The sequence below is a fragment of the Pituophis catenifer genome, unplaced genomic scaffold (assembly GCF_029215685.1).
Source record: "Pituophis catenifer annectens isolate HBS135680 unplaced genomic scaffold, rPitCat1.0.hap2 SCAF_6, whole genome shotgun sequence".
NCBI classification, from domain to species: domain Eukaryota; kingdom Metazoa; phylum Chordata; class Lepidosauria; order Squamata; family Colubridae; genus Pituophis; species Pituophis catenifer.
Window position 1 is genome coordinate 14,592,205 of NW_027256886.1, and position 19,865 is coordinate 14,612,069.

General features: G+C 41.5%; 1 protein-coding gene across 2 annotated transcripts in view; it reads right to left on the minus strand.

The window, feature by feature from the left end:
* TMEM212 (transmembrane protein 212) overlaps nucleotides 1-19,493 on the minus strand; it is a 32,692-nt gene extending 13,199 nt beyond the window's left edge. For both annotated transcript variants that reach the window (XM_070946185.1, XM_070946186.1), the window contains exons 1-2: nucleotides 19,329-19,493; nucleotides 2,257-2,316 (exon numbers count right to left, since the gene is read on the minus strand). In XM_070946185.1, the coding sequence (XP_070802286.1) occupies nucleotides 2,257-2,316; nucleotides 19,329-19,493 (225 nt within the window). The remainder of the gene's footprint in view (nucleotides 1-2,256; nucleotides 2,317-19,328) is intronic.
* Nucleotides 19,494-19,865: the final 372 nt, after the last annotated feature.

Consider the following 19,865-nt stretch of genomic DNA (forward strand, 5'->3'; position numbering starts at 1 on the left):
TGCAGTACTGTTCAGAGGAACAGGGGTGTCCCCAGGTTTGGGATGAAAAAATGAAGCTGGTAGCAGTAACATTCTGACTGAAACTATGCACTACACACACACACACACACACACACACACACACACACACACACAAACACACTGTACAGCTTCAATCAGACTGGTGCAGCCATCAGCTTCACTTTTTCAACCATACCTGGGGACACAGAGAAAGGTGATAACAATTTTAGGAAGCACCTCCAAAATGAGGGACGGAATTCATCACTTAAAAATGAGGGAATGCTGAACTGTATAGAATTTGTACATACTAATTTCTAAGTATGGTTTTAATAGAAATACTCATGTTGGTATGAGTTGATGATCAATGTCATTTCAGTATACTGTCTAGAGTAAGGTGACCAACTTTTTTACAATGAGAAGGAGGACACGTGTGTGTGTGCTGTGTCGTGTTTCGGTAAGAAGTAAACAAAGCCACTTGCACGCGGTGCACTCTCTCAAAACAATTCTTCTGTGTGGAGCGCATACATCTCATAATCATGTCTCGCCGCACTTTACTGAGCCTTGATAAATTGTCATGTCAAATACAAATATAGACCTGAGGTGGCACAGTGGTTAGAGTGCAGTACTGCATCTACTTCAGCTGACTGCTAGTTCAGCAGATCAGCAGATCAAATCTCACCGGCTCAAGGTTGACTCAGCCTTCCATCCTTCCGAGGTGGGTAAAATGAGGACCCAGATTGTTGGGGGCAATATGCTATTTAGTATACTGTCTTTGGTGTAAGCCGCCCAGAGTCCTCGGAGAGTGGGCGGCATAGAAATATGAATAATAAAAATTAAAAAAATATATGTCACATCACACGCAACGGATCGGCTCAGCATCGATCGAATATGGAGATTTACAGATTAGTCTTCAAATATCGAAAAGGCGGACATGTAGGAGGACACTTTTTGAGAGAGGACAGAACTTACAAAAGAAGGACTGTCCTCCCTAAAGGAGGACGATCAGTGACCTTAGTCTAGAGCAGTGATGGTGAACCTTTTCGGCACTGAGTGCCCAAACCAGAACGTGCATGCATCCATGTGCCGGAGCACCAGAAACCCAAAGACCAGCTGGGCGATGTGCATGCCTATTTTTTGGCCATTTTTCAGGCCATCTTCAGGCCATTTTCAGGGCATTTTCAGTCTGTTCACCCCAAAAAGGCCTGTTTTTTGGCTTTTTTCAGGCACTCCACCGCCTGCAAAGTCCAGCTGACCAGCGTGTATATGCGCACCAGAAACCAGAAGAGCATTTAGCGATGGCATGGCACGTCTGCCCCAGGGAGAGCTCTGCATGCCACCTCTGGCACGCGTGCTGTAGGTTCGCCATCACGGGTCTAGAGCCTACTTGTTTGATGCAAGAAACCAGCAATATCTCCTTTTCTTCAAGTTCTTTAAATTGGACTTGGAATGGACCAGGGAGTGGGTTCAAATAGTGGTCCGTCTTCTCCTTTTTTAACTTATAGCTTCTTTGTCTTGCTTTTTCATTATTAAGTCAGAAAAGGCAGATGAATAGCCAAGAGCACAAAGGAGGAGGAATAATAGTAGGTTATGTGACTCCAAAATTGGCAATAGGACTTCAGTGGTTTTTATGGGCTTTGGTAGACAGTTTATGATGCTGACAGTCCCATATTCTAACTATGACTTTTTCTTGCAAAAAAAACCCTGAATGGATAATTTTTTCAGCACTGTTTTTGAATCTTATGGAGCAGTCTCTGTTTCTCTGTGAATATACATACACACATACATATATTTATAGATATTAAAAATGGATGTGGAGAGAACATATACACATAAAATTTAAAAAACCTTAAATTTCTTTGGGCAGACAAAAAAATGCCCTCAAACCCATATTCTAAGGAACTTATAAGGATGAATTTTTATGTTTACTTGATATTCCCCAAATGCGTATCTCGTTTATTCATTTCCTACGCATCAAAAAAGCAGCAAAACTTTTATTTTGTTTATTTTGTTTAAAATAAATTGATTTGTTTGATGTGGCTTTTATTGGTTCTTTCAAGTCAGGAAATAAATATCTCTAGCTCTTGCCCAGTTTTTTAAACCTGGTGGAATAATTTAAATTGTGCATACTCAAAATCTTACATTATTTCTATGATCTATAGCCTAAGGCAGGAAAAAAAAAACCATACTTTTCCAGTTTGTATCTAGTTTAATTCAGTCTAGAATGTGACATCGCATGGAATAGCCACATAAATTTACCAGGTATCTTGAGGTCCACTGTTTCTCAGCCAGAGTAATAAGGACACCTGCAATAACAGCCTGTAGACAGAGGGGAAAACATATGGATTTATATCATAAAGTGAACAACATTAACAGTCCCTATGTTCTTTCTGAAGTATTTTGCAGAACAGTCTTTAAACAAAACAAAAAAAAAAAGCACAAGGAAGCAAATTTACTAATATCAGAAAAACTTTCTACATCATGTACAGGAATGATTTGCTATAGATGTCTATGAAGATTCTCGGTCATCCAGGTCATGGTTGTCCCAAAGGTGCTTTTTCAAAAGGCAACTGGACTTCTTTTGTTTTTCCTTGAAGACTTTCGGGTCTCGTCCAAGCAGCTTCTTCAGATCTGACTTTTGAAAAAAATACCGTATGTTCGGAGTATAAGACGCACCTTAGTTTTTTGGGAAGAAAATAAGAAAAAAGCTGATTGGTGGGTAGATCGGCCTCCCAGGTGAATTTTAGCAACAGGTTCGTTGGTTGTGAGCTCTGTGCCTTGCTTGTTTTTCTGCCTCTGAAACTTCTGAAACTCTGTTTCAGAAAAAAAACTTTTTTTTCTGCCTCTGAAAGCCTCAGAAACAGAGCTTCAGAAAAAAAGCCTTTTTTTCGGAAGCTCTGTTTGGAGGCTTTTTTTCTGAAGCTTCTTTCAGAGGCTTTTATTCTGAAGGAATTCTGTACTCCGTTCAATCTCCTTTCTTTGGTATATAGATTAACTTCCTCCGATTTGTTGGTTATTGTGTCATTCTCCAGATTTATTAGCATAGTTTGGTTAGAACCTTTACTGATTCTTCTTTTGTTGCTTGCCATATTATTTTAGATAAAAGCCTTTTTTCTAAAGCTTCTTTCAGCCTCTCAAATCTCCATTTGCGAGGCTGAGCAGGGCTACATTCGGAGTATAAGACACACAGCCTTGGTGGTACAGGGGTTTAAGGCACCCTGTTATTAAGCTTATTAAGACCAGCTGCCTGCAATTACTGCAGGGTTCGAATCTCACCAAGGCTCAAGGTTGACTCAGCCTTCCATCCTTTCTAAGGTAGGTGAAATGAGGACCCAGTTTGTGGGGGCAATAAGCTGACTTTGTATAAATATACAAAAGGATGAAGGCTATTGCTGAGCACATTGTAAGCCGCCCTGAGTCTTCAGAGAAGGGCGGCATATAAATCAAATTAAAAAAAAAAAAACACAGCCAGATTTTCACCTTCTTTTTTGGGGGGAGAAGTGCATCTTATACTCCGAAAAATATGGTACCTTTGCGATTTGGTATGAAATTTTTCTCCTTTTTTTGTGTTTTTGTTTTTTAAAGAAAAAGTCTTACATATTTTTTCTGGTACTCAGATTTAGTTAGGTCCCTGTTAAACCATAATTAAATAGAGACGATATTTGAAGTCTATAATGACTCCCAGTGATTATTCCAATGGGATATCATGTGGTAAGGAACTATGTGATAGCTTATTCATACATTTTTTCCCCCTTTACCACATACCTCCTGCAGATCTGACCCATAAATTCTATTAGTTTAAGTTCTAAATTCCTGCATCAGGAATAGTAAAATAGTGAGAGCAAATGAATTTTCAGTATGTTCAATGTTCATTAAGTTTGGGATTCTACTAATCCCAAAATGGAAAAATAAACAGAGAATGAAATAAGAAATCAGGAGCAGCAGCCACTCAGTTTTATAAAATTTTGCTCTAGGGATGTAACAACAAAATTATAGCCCTTCTAGATATACATAAATTTGAAAATGACTGGCCAATGTTTGGGTGTATCTCCAAAGACAGCACTCCATCTTTGTGTCATGGGTTTAATAAGAATGAAGGAATGGGATTCTCTGAAATTTGCATCCATCTGAAGGTGGTTAAGCTGGAAACAATGGTTATGGAAAGGTATAGTAATAATTAACCAACTAATTTGCCAAGAGGATGAATGTGATTGCAAAGCATATGCCTGGAGACTAAAACATATGAAGAATGGTTGCAAGATTTGGGAATGCTAGTCCCGTGATGGCGAACCTATGGCACGCGTGCCAGAGGTGGCATGCCAAGCCCTCTCTGCTGGCACATGCGCTCTCACCCCAGGTTTGAACTCTGTGGCGTTTCTTTCATGAGTTTCTGTTTCCCTGCAAACAACAAAACAGAAGCTCATGAAAGAAAAAGATCTTAACTCTTGTTGCGCTGCCAGTGTTGGGATGCCCCGCCTCCTGCCGGCCAGGTAATCTTTGGGACTCTGCTGTGCATTTCAGTTTGGGCATGTGAGCATGCACAGTTTGGGCACTCAGTGTCTTAAAGGTTCGCCATCACTGGGCTAGTCTAGAGAAAAGAAGGACTAGGGGGAACAGGATAGCAGTATTCCAGTGTTTGAGGGGCTGCCCACAAAGAAGAGGGGGTCAAAGCACCAGCAGGCAAGACAAGAAACAGTGGATGGAAACTAATCAAGGAGAGAAGCTACCTGGAATTAAGGAGAAACTTTCTAACCATGAGAACAATTTAACAGAGGCATGGCTTGCCTTCAGAAGTTTTGGGTGCTTCATCACTGGAGGTTTTAAGAGGAGACTGGACAGCCATTTGTCTGAAATGGTATAGGGTCTCCTGGTTGAACAGGGCGTTGACTGGAAGACCTCCAAGGTCCCTTCCAGCCCTATTCTATTCTATCCCCCATAGTATGGTTCAAAACAATTGATGATACAAGAGAGATTATAACTTAATTTGATCCTATATGTTAAATTTCCTTTTTTTGTGCTCCAGACAGGAAAGAGTTAATTCAGTGAACAAGAATGCGAAAGTGCTAATTACCATTATTTATTAGAAAGAAGGTTAGGGATACAACATAATAATTTCTCTACTTTTAATGAGTGCTCTACTTTTAATGAAAATCTATATGGGCTATCTATAATAGTAAGGTATTTGTCCATTTTCTCCATGCATTGAGAGAAAGCTCATGGATATACAGTATGTATTTGCTCATTGTTTTGATAAATGATGCTCTTTTTATATAATTCTCAAAGTAAGAGCAGCCTTACTAAAGTAAGTACCGGTCAGATTGTTGAATTCTGGGAGTGCAATTTCAGTTCATTAGCCAGGCTGCAAAAAGGGAGTACACAACATTTTCATCTCCATACTTAAAAATATGGAGCTTAGTGCTTATAATATATACAGTATATATTATAAGATAAATGGATCATGTCATCCATTTTTCTTACAATATTTCATAGAATAAAGCGGGGGAAGATATGTGTTTGCTATTCTGGGCAATCTTAATGTCATATTTATTTCTACTTTGATAAAGTAGCTATGCAACGGCACATCAGTTTGGCACAATAACCACTTGGCGTTGTCCAACTTATGAAATGTCAAAAATGACCAAGAATGATTGTCTCTGTAGGCAACAGGGAAATAAGCAGAGAATTATCATTATTTGTATTTAGGCTGTTAAGGATATTGTTGTGTTAACCAACCAGCAGAGCGTAAAGGACAAGGAAACGGTGCTGAGAGCAATGAATAAAATACATACAAACTGGTTTATCAAAGTTTTTACTTTATAGTGAAAAACAATCTCATAGCCTTTAATCAATCCAAGTCTTTGCCAGTCAAATCAGTCCAGTGATACAAAAGTCTTCTTACCATACAAAACAGCAGTAGGTAATAAATAGCAGCACATACACACTGGTAACAGATCACGATGGTAGCATATCCATCTACGAAGATAGCATCTCCACACACAATGGTAGCATATCATCAATGACTACATTTCAGCTCCCTTCTTAAATACAGTTACAACAGAGCTTATCCAATCAGGATACAATGACTCAGCATTACTATGACTCAGCAGTACTTCTTAAAGTCATAGAATACATATTCATGTTAAAGTCATAGAACACATATATTGCCTGGACAACCTGTTAGACATACACCATATCCTAACATTCTCCCCTTTGGACAGGCCAATATATAACAGTTCATATTCTCAAGCCATAGCTTTCGCAACACATCTTATGTTTGACTGCACCCTGTGCTTTGGTGAAATTATCGGCAATATTATTTTCGGACATACAATATTCCAGCTGGACCATATCGCTTTGAATACTCTGACGAACATTTAAATAACGAATATCAGTATACTTAGACCTTATCTTAACCGCTAAATTGAACTCTATTTTAATGCCAGTGATATTATTTCTGTGATCAGGGATGACAGATATTGCTTATTAAATTGCCCTTTCATTACAAAAGGATGAAGTCTTGCTTGTTTTGAATATCTCCCTCTCCCTGAAGTCGTGCTCACCTACTTGAAATATTTGCTTACATCTTCTCTGGAATAAAGAATTCACCATGTATAATTGAAGACAAAATAATTGAATAGGTTCAGCAAGAGCTGTTTTTGTTTTTTTTTTAATGATAGCTGAACTCAGGAAAGCTGGTGTGGAGTTGTTGCACTGTTGCTATGAGTGACAGCCTGAAAGCACTCGGTATAAATCTCATCCCTTTCATGAATTTACTAAGAGGGTTAAGCTTTAAGCTGCCATCCATCTCTTGGCTTCAAAGATGTTTTCATACATTATTTTGGATCAGGATTCAGGAGGGCACCTGTTGTTGTAGCTTCTGATGGATTCAGCTGAAAGTAGAAATATAATCCAAATATCTTTGTATGCATACATGTTCTCTCCCCAAGATATAATATATGCAAAGGAAATTAGACAGATAGATAGATAGTTAGATAGATAGATAGATAGATAGATAGATAGATAGATAGCTAGATAGATAGATACCCTGTTTCCCTGAAAATAAGTTGAGATATGTAGGTTGCCCCCCTTTTCTTTGCAGCAGCCTCTTAGATATTGGAACACTGCTATCATGTCGTCTTCAGTCCTTCTTTTCATTAAACTAGACATACCCAATTCCTGCACCTGTTCTTTATGTATTTTAGCCTCCAATCCCCTAATCATCTTTGTTGCTCTTTTCTGCACTCTTTCTAAAACAGGGGTGTCAAACTCAAGGCCTGCAGGCCCATGGGGTGTTTAGATCTGGCCCGCAGGGCCTGCCTGGAAACAGAGAAGGACCGGCCCTTAGTGCCTCTGCCAGCAAAAACAGAGCTCAGGAGGGCCATACACAAGGTCCATTTTGGGGTACGACAGCCTCCTGCAGCCCTCCAACGAAATGGAGTTCGTTTTTGCTGGCAGAGGGCTTCAGGACATCAAGCTGGTCACACCAACTCTGGCCATGCCCCCCCCCCAGCCCCCCCAAGGTCAAACACAATCCTAATGCATCTCTTAATGAAATCGAGTTTGACACCCCTGTTCTAGATATCTTTTTATAAGGTGGCAACCAAAACTGGAAGCATTATTCCAAGTGTAGTCCTACCTAGGCATTATAAATAGGTACTAACTCTGTGCAGCCTAGGACTCCAGACTGTGGGCAGAGTTAGCCTGCAATACTGCATACTAACCACCAGGGGTTTTGCAGTGACTAGAAAGCAGTATCCCAGTTCATGGTTCCCTGCACCTGACGAAATGTTTTATAGTAACAGCAACAGCTGGAGAGCCTTTCCTAACTCAACTCTCTTTCTAATGGCCACTTCCTTGATTATGTCCGTAATCAATTCCCTGAGCATAGGTAACTCCTTCCAAACACACATAGGTGACTCCTTCCATCCAAGCCCCCTAAGCCACTGTGAGGGGTGGGATTCAGTGGTGGGATTCAAAAATTTTTACTACCGGTTCAGTGGGTGTGCTTGGTGGGAATGGCATGGCTTGGTGGGCGTGGCAGGGAAAGGATTCTGCAAAATCCCCATTTCCTCCCGATCAGCTGGGACTCAGGAGGCAGAGAATACATGGGGGCGGGACCAGTCAGAGGTGGTATTTACCAGTTCTCCAAACTACTCCAAATTTCTGCTACTGGTTCTCCAGAACTGGTCAGAGCCTGCTGAATACCACCTCTGGTGTGATTAGTAAATTTATTAACATTCCTTCTGTAACATTCCCTTATATATAATATTCATTGGTTCCAACTTCAATTCATTTACCCAATAATATTTTTGAACTCAGATAAATATAGATTTGGCTTTTAGTGTTTGATTAGGTTTCCTCCCCGTCCCATCCCCTGGCCCGGTCCCCCCTCCTTCTCACCCCCTCCCACGCTTCATTCCAATAGTCTAAAAATCTAGATGTTCACATTTGTGGTCTTTACGGCAACATTAAAATAAGAGTTTGAGTAGATAATTTATAAAAGCCTGAAATTATAATCTTGGCATTACCACACCATGAAAAAGTTCCCATGAACAAAAGCAGAAACATCTGGAGTCATGAGTGACTGTTGGCAAAATATATCAGGTAAAAAAAAAAATGCTTGCAGAGTTTCTAGCCAGAACAAATAACACAACAGAATAAGAACATTTGGGAAGCTTTTTTGTTCGCCGTCTGCCTTTCCAACCCAGACTCCCTCATTTACACATGTGGTGGAGGGAACAAAGAGAAACAGAACAGAGATTATTTCATGGCTGCTGGGCCAACTCCAGGAGGAGAGTTTAAGCTATTAGATTATCAGTTTCCACATTGCGTTTAGTGTCATGGCAAGAAGTCGCTCTTGCTTTTCCGCCCAAATATTGTGAAACTATAGTTCTGCAGAAATTTTATTTTTGTTCTTTTTTTTTGGTTGTCCTTTTTTCCAGGTTCTGCCATTTTACTTTTCATCTTTTGCAAAACACTCTATTTATTTTATTTATTATTTATTTATTTATTATTTAAATTTTTATACCGCCCTTCTCCCGAAGGACTCAGGGCGGTGCACAGTCACAATAAAACACGTATATCCATAAAATTTAAAAAAACAGTTTAAAACATATTAAATAATTTGGCCCTATATTAAAAAACTAAAACACCCATTAAAATTTGTTCTTAAGCCAGCCCAGCCTGTTGAAACAGTAAAGTCTTAAGGGCACGGCGAAAGGTACGTAGATCAGGGATCATACGAATCTCCGGGGGCAGTTCATTCCAGAGGGCAGGTGCCCCCAAAGAGAAGGCTCTCCCCCTGGGGGTCGCCAGTCAACATTGTTTGATCGACGGCACCCTGAAGAGTCCCTCTCTGTGGGAGCGTATTGGCCGGTGGGAGGCTATCAGTGGCAGAAGGCAATCTCGTAAGTACCCAGGTCCTAAACCACTCTAAGCTACAGGTCAGCAGCCAACAGTAGGGCTGAAGATTTCAAAACAATACAGAAACAATGACGGCTGTGGCCAGGGGGGCTTTTTGTCAGGTTCGCCTGATACGCCAGTTGCGCCCCTTTCTGGACCGGGACTTCCTACGCACGGTCACTCAAGCACTCGTCACCTCTCATCTGGACTATTGTAATGCTCTCTACATGGGGCTCCCCTTGGGGTACACCCGGAGGCTCCAACTGGTGCAGAATGCGGCCACGCGGGGGATTATGGGAGCGACGGGGCGCTCCCATGTGACTCCTCTCCTGCACGAGCTGCATTGGCTTCCAGTGGACTTCCGGGTGCGCTTCAAGGTGTTGGTGATCACCTTTAAAGCACTCCATGGCTTAGGGCCGGGGTACTTACGGGACCGCCTTCTGCCACCAATAGCCTCTCACCGGCCGGTTCGTTCCCACAGAGAGGGCCTCCTCAGGGTGCCGTTGGCCAGACAATGCCGGCTGGCGACCCCCAGGAGGAGAGCCTTCTCTGTAGTGACACCTACCCTTTGGAACAATCTACCCCCAGAGATACGAGTGATCTCCGACCTCCGGACTTTTCGTCGGGCCCTAAAAACTTACTTTTTTCAGTTAGCCGGTCTGTCTTGATTTTAGGGTTAGTTTTAAAATTTAGATATTGATTTTAAATTGACAAGTTTTAAATTACGGGCCAAATTTATTAATTATTTTAACTCTATTTTTAACTGTAATGTTATGTATAGATGTTTTTATTTTGGCTGTTCACCGCCCTGAGTCCGAAAGGAGAAGGGTGGTTTAGAAGTTTGAATAATAATAATAATAATAATAATAATAATAATAATAATAATAATAATAATAATAATAATAATAATAATAATAATAATAAAATTCAGACTTGTTAAAACGATGGATTACTTGCTTATATGCCTCTTCCCGTTTTACCTGTTTTGTTTTTCCTTCTCAAGTTCTTCTCATCTTTTTGTTAGACATCCACCCCCTCCCTTCCTTCCTGTCCCACTCCTGTCTAAATATTGTGCCTCCCTTCCCATTGCGGCCTAATTATTCTGCCATGTTTTTATTTCATAGATTTCTGCCTCAAGTATTCTGGATCATTCCATTATACCAGGGATGGGGAACGATGCCCCTTTTATGACTTGTGGACTTCAACTCCTAGAATTCCTGACCCAGTCATGTTATCAAGAGGTCATTGTTCCCCACCTCTGTATATGGTCTGTGGGCCAACTCCCCCCATTCTTCAAATGTTCCTTGAAAGGGATCAGGTCATACTTCTGGATAAAAAGATGGTCTTCCAGCAAAACACTTTGGAAAGAGGTGGAGTCAAAATAAGAAATAGAGAAGGATGTAGTCAAGAGCCACGGTTGCGCAGTGGTTAGAGTGCAGTACTGCAAGATATTTCTGCTGCTTGCCAGCTGCCTGCAAATCTCACCAGGCTCAAGGTTGACTCAGCCTTCCATCCTTCTGAGGTGGGTAAAATGAGGACCCAGATTGGTTGGGGAATATGCTAACTCTGTAAACCACTTAGAGAGGGCTGTAAAGCACTGTAAAGCGGTATATAAGTCTAAGTGCTATTGCTATTGTGTTGTTCTTGGTTCCTTAGGCCTGACAGCAGGTGTCAATATCAGTGGTGAAATGCAGCCAGTTCTATCCGGCTTGGGTGAACCGGTAGCACTGATGGCGAGAGGCTCTGCCCACACACCTTGATGTCATCACATCCCGTTTTTGACCTTCTGCGTATGCGCAGAAAGTTTGTGTATGCATGGAGGAGGTGTGCGCAAGCATAGCAAGCACATGTGTGAGCGCGCTCACATTTGCGAACCAGTAGCTAAAATAAGTGGTCAATATGCTTTGGCTATTTTCCTTAAGTTTTCCTGTATATTGGAAGACAGTCTGTCCTGTTCCCCTAAGCCCGTGATGGCGAACCTATGGAGCCATATCTGTGGGCACGCGAGCGTTGCCCTAGCTCAACTCCAGCACGCATGCGCGTGTCAGTCAACTGATTTTTGGGCCTTCCGGGGGCCATTTCTGGCCTCCAGAGGGCCTCCGGAGGGCCTCTGGGGGGGGGGAAGCCATTTTTGCTCTCCCCAGTCTCCTAGAAAGGCTGGAGCCTGGGAAGAGTGAAAATGGGGCCTTCCGGTCCCACCGGAAGTCGGGAAATGGGCTGTTTCTGGCCTCCAGAGGGCCTCCGGGGTGGTGGGGAAGACTGTTTTTGCCCTCTCCAGACTCCAAGAAAGCCTCTGGAGCCTGGGGAAGGCAAAAAATGGGCCTACCTGGCCCACCGTGCCATTGCGTGCCAAAAGCGGGGAGAGTACGGGGAGGGTTGGCGCGCATGCGTGGGGGTGGGGTGCATTGAATTATGGGTGTGGGCACACGCATGCGTGATCCTGCTTTTGGCATGTGACAGCAAAAAGGTTAGCCATCACTGCCCTAAGCAGTCTGATTCCTCAAGCACAATGGAGATACTGCCCAACGCATTAGAACTACTGAACTAAATTTCAATTGGCTATTATAAAATATGGGATGAGGTAGCATATTCTTCTTTGCCTGAGGGAGTGAAATTTCTTAGGAAACATGTGCAATAGGTGTGTCTTTGTAGCAAAAACAAAACAGCAGTTAAAAACCCATTCACTAGGAAAGATCTGCTTTGAATTTTTTCTTCTCGTCTTTCCCCAAGGGCTCTCAATGGTAGGACTTTTCCTTGAAAATTGTAGTAGCACTTCTCCAGAAAAGCTGACTTGGAAGAGTTTTCTCAAGATATCTTCTTTTTCCTTGAAATTTAATGGAAATATGGGTGACGGCAGACTATTGGGAGAGACTGTCCACCTTGTCATTAAATAAATCTAAGAGTTCATAAATTACAATGTTCTCCAAAATTCTATTCTTGAAGGAATTTTCTCAGGAAACTAGTAGAGAAAATACGGACGAATGTACTTTTTATGCCATTACTAATTCCAGCAATATTTTGGCTAACACTTTCGCTTATCTAGAAGCTGCTCGCAATGATATTCTTGAACTTTGACCTATACAGAACATCAGAAAGGTTCAAGAACTCTTTGGAAGCCCAAACTGTGCTTCCCTCACCATCTTAGGTCAAACTAGATATGATACTGGAGTTCCATTTTAATATTTCCCAGAGTGCTTTTTTCTGTTAAAAAATAGCCATAACTTCTAAAGTACTTACATCCTCATTTCTGAAAAAAAATGCCACATCTTCATCACCTCCCCTAAAAAAAAAAGATCCTCATCCTCACATAAACTTGTTAATAATATAGGCATAATTATCAGTAATTCATGATCTACTCAGGGAGCTGTCATAGCAGGTCAATTTAATTCGGTTCCAAGCAATTACAGTTCCCAATTGCTAGAAATTAAGGAAAACGCTTCAGAAATGAGCCTATAGACATAAGAGCCCTACCATCTTTTTTCAATGAATTCAAATGTTGGTATGGGCAGCCCTTGACCCTTAAATGGTCCTTCTGAGAGTACTCAGAAAAAGGTAAAGGTAAAGGTAAAGGTTCCCCTCGCATATATGTGTTAGTCGTTCCCGACTCTAGGGGCAGTGCTCATCTCCATTTCAAAGCCGAAGAGCCAGCGCTGTCCGAAGATGTCTCCATGGTCATGTGGCCAGCATGACTAAACGCCAAAGGCGCATGGAAAAATAGGTGGTCCCTATTTTTCTACTTGCATTTTTTACATGCTTTCGTACTGCTAGGTTGGCAGAAGCTGAGACAAGTAACGGGAGCTCACCCCATTACGCGGCATTAGGGATTCGAACCGCTGAACTGCCGATCTTTCAATCAACAAGCTCAGCGTCTTAGCCACTGAGCCACCGCAAAACTGAGCTTCTGACCTCCAATTTATCGAGTACTTTAAAAGGATATTGTGGTCAGTGTATCCAAAGCTATACAAAGATATTTTATTTCTCCTGCTAAATATCATCCATTAGGGTTACCAAATCTATTTTAATGCCAAAACAGAGTCTGAACAAACCGGGGGGAGGGGGGGAATCTATATAATATGTTTCCTCTATGGTGCTTCCTTGTGTGTTTAATGCTTTCCTGTTCAGTCAACTTGAAAGTACATTTTGGCAGGAACTTCTATAGAAATAAAGAGAGACAAACTCAAGACCGTGGGGAGCAGGATGTACTTGGCCCTAAGATCACAGGTTGGAATCCCCTATTATAGATGCTAGATTTTATAAGACTACACAAGGCAAAGTCAAAATGTTTTTCCTGAGCATACATGATTTACTACTCTTGGTCTGCGCAGATACAGTATAAAGGATACTGAATATTTATCAAAGTATTGACTCTAACTTAGTTTCTTCTGTTGCATTCTCAGTTGTCAGTATCTCTGCTGTCAATAATCAATACAGGTAGGCCTCAGCTTACAACAGTTCAAAGTTACAATGGCACTGAAAAAAGCGACATGGCCATTTTTCACACGTACATTTTCACCTATGATCATGTGATCAAAATTCAGATGCCTGGCAACTGGTTCATACTTATAACTGTTGCTGTGTCCCAAGGTCATGTGACTTTGCAAAACTTTTGACATGGAAAGTCAATGAGTCACTTAACAACCAAGTTGTTAACTTATCTTTTTTTTAATTATTTTTTTTAATACAAATAATACAAACATAGTACATATACATCTAAATACAAAAAGAGAAAGGAAAAAGGAAAAGAAAAAAACATTACAGTGCACTCCCACCCCCAGGAGACCATTTTTTTTCTTTTATATTTCTTCGTCTATAACAACAAAAAGATATACAATATATTTCCTTATCCCCTCCAAAACAACATATATTCTTGAGTAGGTTTATTCCCTTTGCCTTCAACCAATACTGATTTTATAAAATCCCCCCGTATTTCATTATTGTTTGCTTTGATCATCCCTTTTTAAAATTTAATTTCTGTTGTTAATTTATTATCGCTGCATGGCACTCCCACATAACACCTCTCCTGCATGAGTTGAACTGGCTCCCAGTGGTCTTCCGGGTGTGCTTCAAGATGTTGGTTATCACCTTTAAAGTGCTCCATGGCATAGGACCTGGATATCTTCGAGACTGCCTGCTGCTACCAATGGCCTCCCACCGACCTGTGTGCTCCTCAGGGTGTCATCGGCCAAGCAATGTAGACTGGTGGCCCCCCAGGGGGAGGTCCTTTTCTGTCGGGGCACCTGCCCTCTGGAATCAACTGCCCCCAGAGATACGAAGAATTCAAGACCTCGGTACCTTCCGCCATGCCCTGAGGACCTATCTTTTTCAGCAAGCCGGGCTGGCTTAACACATTTTTAAATGTTTTTAATAGGTTTGTTATTGTTCTTTTAATTTTGGGGCCAAACGCATATATATCTTTTTAACTGTATTTTAATGTTTGTATCTATGTTTTTTACTTTGGCTGTGCACCTTCGGGAGAAGGGCGGTATATAAATTTGATAATAAATAAATAAATAAATGAATTTATTTATTTACGGGACCGCCTACTACCACCAATAGCCTCCCACCGGCCAGTACACTCTCATAGAGAGGGACTCCTCCGGGTGCCGTCAGCCAAACAGTGTCAACTGGCGGCCCCTAGGGGGAGAGCCTTCTCTGAGGGGGCACCTACCATCTGGAATGAGCTCCCCCCGGAGATACGGAGGATCCCGGATCTGCGCTCCTTCCGCCGGGCTGTGAAGACCTTTTTATTCCATCAAGCGGGCTTGGCCTGATCTCTTCTCTTTTTAAATATGTAAATTTTAATCTGTTTTTTAATTATTGGGGTATTTTAATTTATCTGGGCCAAAAAGTTTAATTTGATTTTATCGGGTTTTTAAATTTTGTGTATTTATGTATTTTATTGTTGGCTGTTCACCGCCCTGAGTCCTTCGGGAGTAGGGCGGTATACAAATCAAATAAAACTAAAACTAAACTAAAACTAAAATAAATAAATAAATAAATAAATAAATAAATAAATAAATAAATAAATAAATAAATAAATAAATCATTTGTTGCCATACTCCAAATTTCATTATACCACTCATTTCTTTGAATATCCCAATTTCGTCCCCAATATTTAGCCATCGCTGATCTAGCTGCCATTATCAAATTTACAATCAATTGCGTTTTTGTTTCATTTATATCCAGTTTTTCCACCAGCAACAGTAATGCAATTTTCAGTAACATGTCTAAATTTACATTCGAAAGTGCTCTAATTTCTCTAAACACCGTGTCCCATATTTTTTGTGCACTATCACAATCCCACCACATATGTTTATATGTTCCAACCTCTTTCTTGCATCTCCAACAAATATTTGCATATTTACCATCTATTTGATTTAATTTACATGGTGTTAGGTACCACCTCCATATCACTTTATACCCATTTTCCTTAACTCTAACTGACATATTCTTATATACTCTTCTATTCCAAATATTTTTCCAATCATAATCATTTATTTCTCCTAAATTTTAAAACTTTTGCCTGCTCTTCTAATTCTATATATTTTCCCAATTCTTCCTTTACCTATATATTCTTCATTCACCTCACATTCGTTTATAATCATTTCAAATTTTGTTAACTGTCTATCTTTCTCCTTGAATCTTTCTTCCACTTTTATCCATTTCTCTAATTGTATTAAATTCAACCAATTTAATTTAATATCTGCTAAAATAACATTTTAGAAAGAACATGAAATAAAGAAAGAGAGAGTTGCTAACTTATCAACAGTGGTGATTCATTTAAAAACTGTGACAAGAAAGTTCGTAAAATGGGACAAATCTCATTTGACAAATATCTCACTTAACAACAGAAATGTTGGGCTCAATTGTGGCCGTACATCGAGGACTGGCACATGGTTTTCACAGCATGTAAGAGTTCTTAGTAGGACTATATCCTGATATCTAGAAAAATAACAGGCCAATAAGGTAAGGTTCCTCTTCTAGATAACCGTGAACATCAGAAGAATTAAACTGATAGCTTTACACACAGCACATTGTTTTGCACTTTTGGAAGCTCGTATCTTTGCTAGGTTTTAGGATGAAGTTCTAAGAAAAAGAAATCTGAAAACTCTGGTTCTTGGTTTTTTAGAGTTATTTCAACTTCAGTTCTCCTAGGCCAACAGCAAGGCTGTCAAACTCAATTTCATTGAAGGTCACCTTAGAGTTGAGCTTGACCACGCGTGTGTGGGGTGTGTGTGTGTGTGTGTGGCCAGTGTGGGCATGGCCAGCTCAACATCACTCATGTTAGGCATGCCTGTGGTGGCCCGAGTGCTCTGCCAGCGAAAATGGAGCTCCTGAGCTCCATTTTTGCTGGCAGAGGCACTGCAAGCTGGTCCTTCACTGTTTGAAGGGCAGGCCCACAGGCCAGATCTAAGCATCCCGTGGGCCGGATCCAGCCCACGGGCCTTGAGTTTGATACCCTTGACCTAGAGATGTAATGGCGAACCTATGGCACATATGCCACAGGTGGCACGCAGAGCCGTATCTGTGGGCACACGAGCATTACTCTAGCTCAGCTCCAGCATGCATGTGCGCACTGGCCAGCTAATTTTCGGGCCTTCTGGGCCCACCGGAAGTTGGGAAATGGGCTGTTTCCAGTCTCCGTAGGGCCTCCGGGGGGGGGGGGAGGCCATCTTCGCTTTCCCCAGGCTCCTAGAAAGCCTCTGGAGCTAGGGGAGAGTGAAAAACGGGCCTTCCGGTCCCACCAGAAGTTGGGAAATGGCTATTTCTGGCCTCTGGAGGGCCTCTGGGGGGATGAGGAGGGCTGTTTTCACCCTCCCCAGGGTCCAAGAAAGCCTCTGGAGCCTGGGGAGGGCGAAAAATGGGCCTACCTGGCCCACCATTCCATCGCATGCCAAAAGTGTGTGGGGGGTCACACACACATGCACAGGGGTGGGACGCATTGAATTATGGGTATGGGCACACGCACATGTGACCCCTGCGCTCCCCCTGCTTTTGGCATGCGATGGCAAAAAGGTTAGCCATCGCTGGCCTAGAGCCTTTCATCTACTATGCAAAGGATGAAACACACTGAGCCTGGTACCCCAGCCCTGAAATACTGGCACCACATTATACTATTCACCCTGTGCCCTTTGTGAATCCACTTATCTGCCTGCTTGTGAGCCGCCTGGGACTCACTTAACCAACCACGATCCTTGCTTAACAACACAATAGCAAGCACTGGGATTGTGGTCATGAAGTGATCCGGTCCACATGAAGTTACACTTTACGACTATTTTGTTTACCGATGATATTTTGGTAGTTAACTGAGGACTACCTGTAAACAAACTTGAAAGCAATCTCAAGTTCAATGACATAAACACTAAAGTTTCTGGATCAGAAATTATGTGTTTGAAAGTTACAGATTGTTTAGATTTGTCCGACAAGTTGAGCAATTTCAAATTCTCGTAGTTCTCTTTCTATCATATTCTATTTGTTCTGACCCGGCACCCAAACATGACAAGCAAGCTGTTTTTAACTAAATGTTCCCTTTATTAGGAGTGCCAGCAACCCTGGCAAAGAGCCTTTCTCTCTCACACACACAGCAAGCTAACACAGTTTCAAAGTGCCTGTGGAAAGCAATACTTGCTCACTTTTCCCATGAAATGGCCCCAACACACCAGGAATCTCTCTCTCCCCACACTCGTAAAGGAAGTCCTGGAAGGTGTGCTCGCTCGTTTCCAGCATCAGACACACACATACACACACATGCTCAGAAGGCAAGCTGACTCTCAGCACTGCAGATTCCACGAAAGAAAGACAGGATTCACAAGTTCGGACTATCAGCGGCTGACCAACAGGGAGACTAATAGTTGTCTGCCACACCTATTCGTCTCTGCTCCCTGCCTTTTAGCACCAGAGCTAAGGTGGGGCTTAGCTAGCAGCGGTGGCTCTTCCGTCCCGATGACTGGCCCATAGTGTCCGGCTGCTCTCCTCTCCTCTGTCTTCTGCATCAGGCACAGGACCCAGCTGTTCCTCCTCTTCCTCATCAGCCACTCTGGACCTGGGGGCTATTGCCTCTCGATCTGGGGGCTGATGGACTGCCCAGGGTCCACCCCTGTCTCTATTTCTGACAGCTCCATTCCCTCTTCCCCCTCGGAGCTCTCTGATTGCCTTGATTCTAGCCCCGACTTCCACTCTGCCGCCTCTTCTGATTCAGCTGCCGGAGGGGCTGCCAGCTGATAGGCCACAACACTATTCATCCTTTTAAAGAAGTTTACACTGATTCAGCCACTAATCATCCGCATGAGAAACACGTATTCATCTAATGAGTTTTGTTTCAAATATTTCAAATATTTGCACAGTCTCCCACAGAAGAAGTGCCTGCCTTTTTCTTGACCTTGAGCTGCAATTGATCTGAGCTATATTTTTTTAAAAGCATTTGTTTGATAAAGCCAAGGCAAAAATGGAAATTGATTTCATGTGATGTGTATAATTATGAAAAATAAACATGATTAATGAAGTTACTCTCCAGTTTACATTTCATAATTTTTCTCCACTATCACATTACAAATTACATTTCGGAACAGCTTTTTGAAGTCCCTGAAATCCGCAACCAAGCCTATCAAGAATTTGCACATCTCTAATTTAGAAAGGATGGGGGGGGAGCTTTCACAGCCCTTTTTATTCCTAGGGTAACTTTTTCACTAGAAATTAATCACCCCCTTTGCATATTTTCACTAGAAATTAATCATTCCAGTTGCATATTAGTATTGTAGAAAAACGGCCTTCTAGAACCATGATGCTGAAGCTTCAAATATTTGGCAGGTATTTCCAAATGCATTGATATAATAAACTTTTAATAACTTAGATATTAAGTTATCCTCTAAACCAGTCACTTAAATCAATACCTTAACATCTTTTCTGAGACATCTATCAATTCTGCCTACCAAAGATCCGCTCCAGATGGGGGAAGCAATGCGAACGCTCCATCCAACAAACCCTGGTTTATAAGAAAAAACAGGAAAAAAGGCAATAGTTCCTGAAATGAGGTTTAGGATTCCAAAGGAAATGAGCATTTTTCCAGTAACTAAAAACAATTTCCTTGTGTTCATTTTGAACCTCTCTTCTTTCCTTCTGTAAATTGCACAAGATTTACAGCAATAGGTTGATGCATACCATTGTACACCAAAGCATCTTGGAGACTGTTGCTATGGGTGTTCTCTTATTGTTTGCTTGCTCAGGTGGATCACAACTCATGTTATAATTGAAATACAAGGCACCGATGTGGAATTAGGAACAATTACAGGTAGTCTTTGACAATCGAGACCACAATTTCGGTTGCAAACCGTGATGGCTATAAAGCAGATCACCACATGACTGGGCCTTAATTTACATCCTTTTTACAACAGTCGTTAAGCAAAAATGGAGGTTATTAAGCAAAGAAAGCTATCATTAAGTCTGTTTGGTCTTAAGTGAACCCAAAC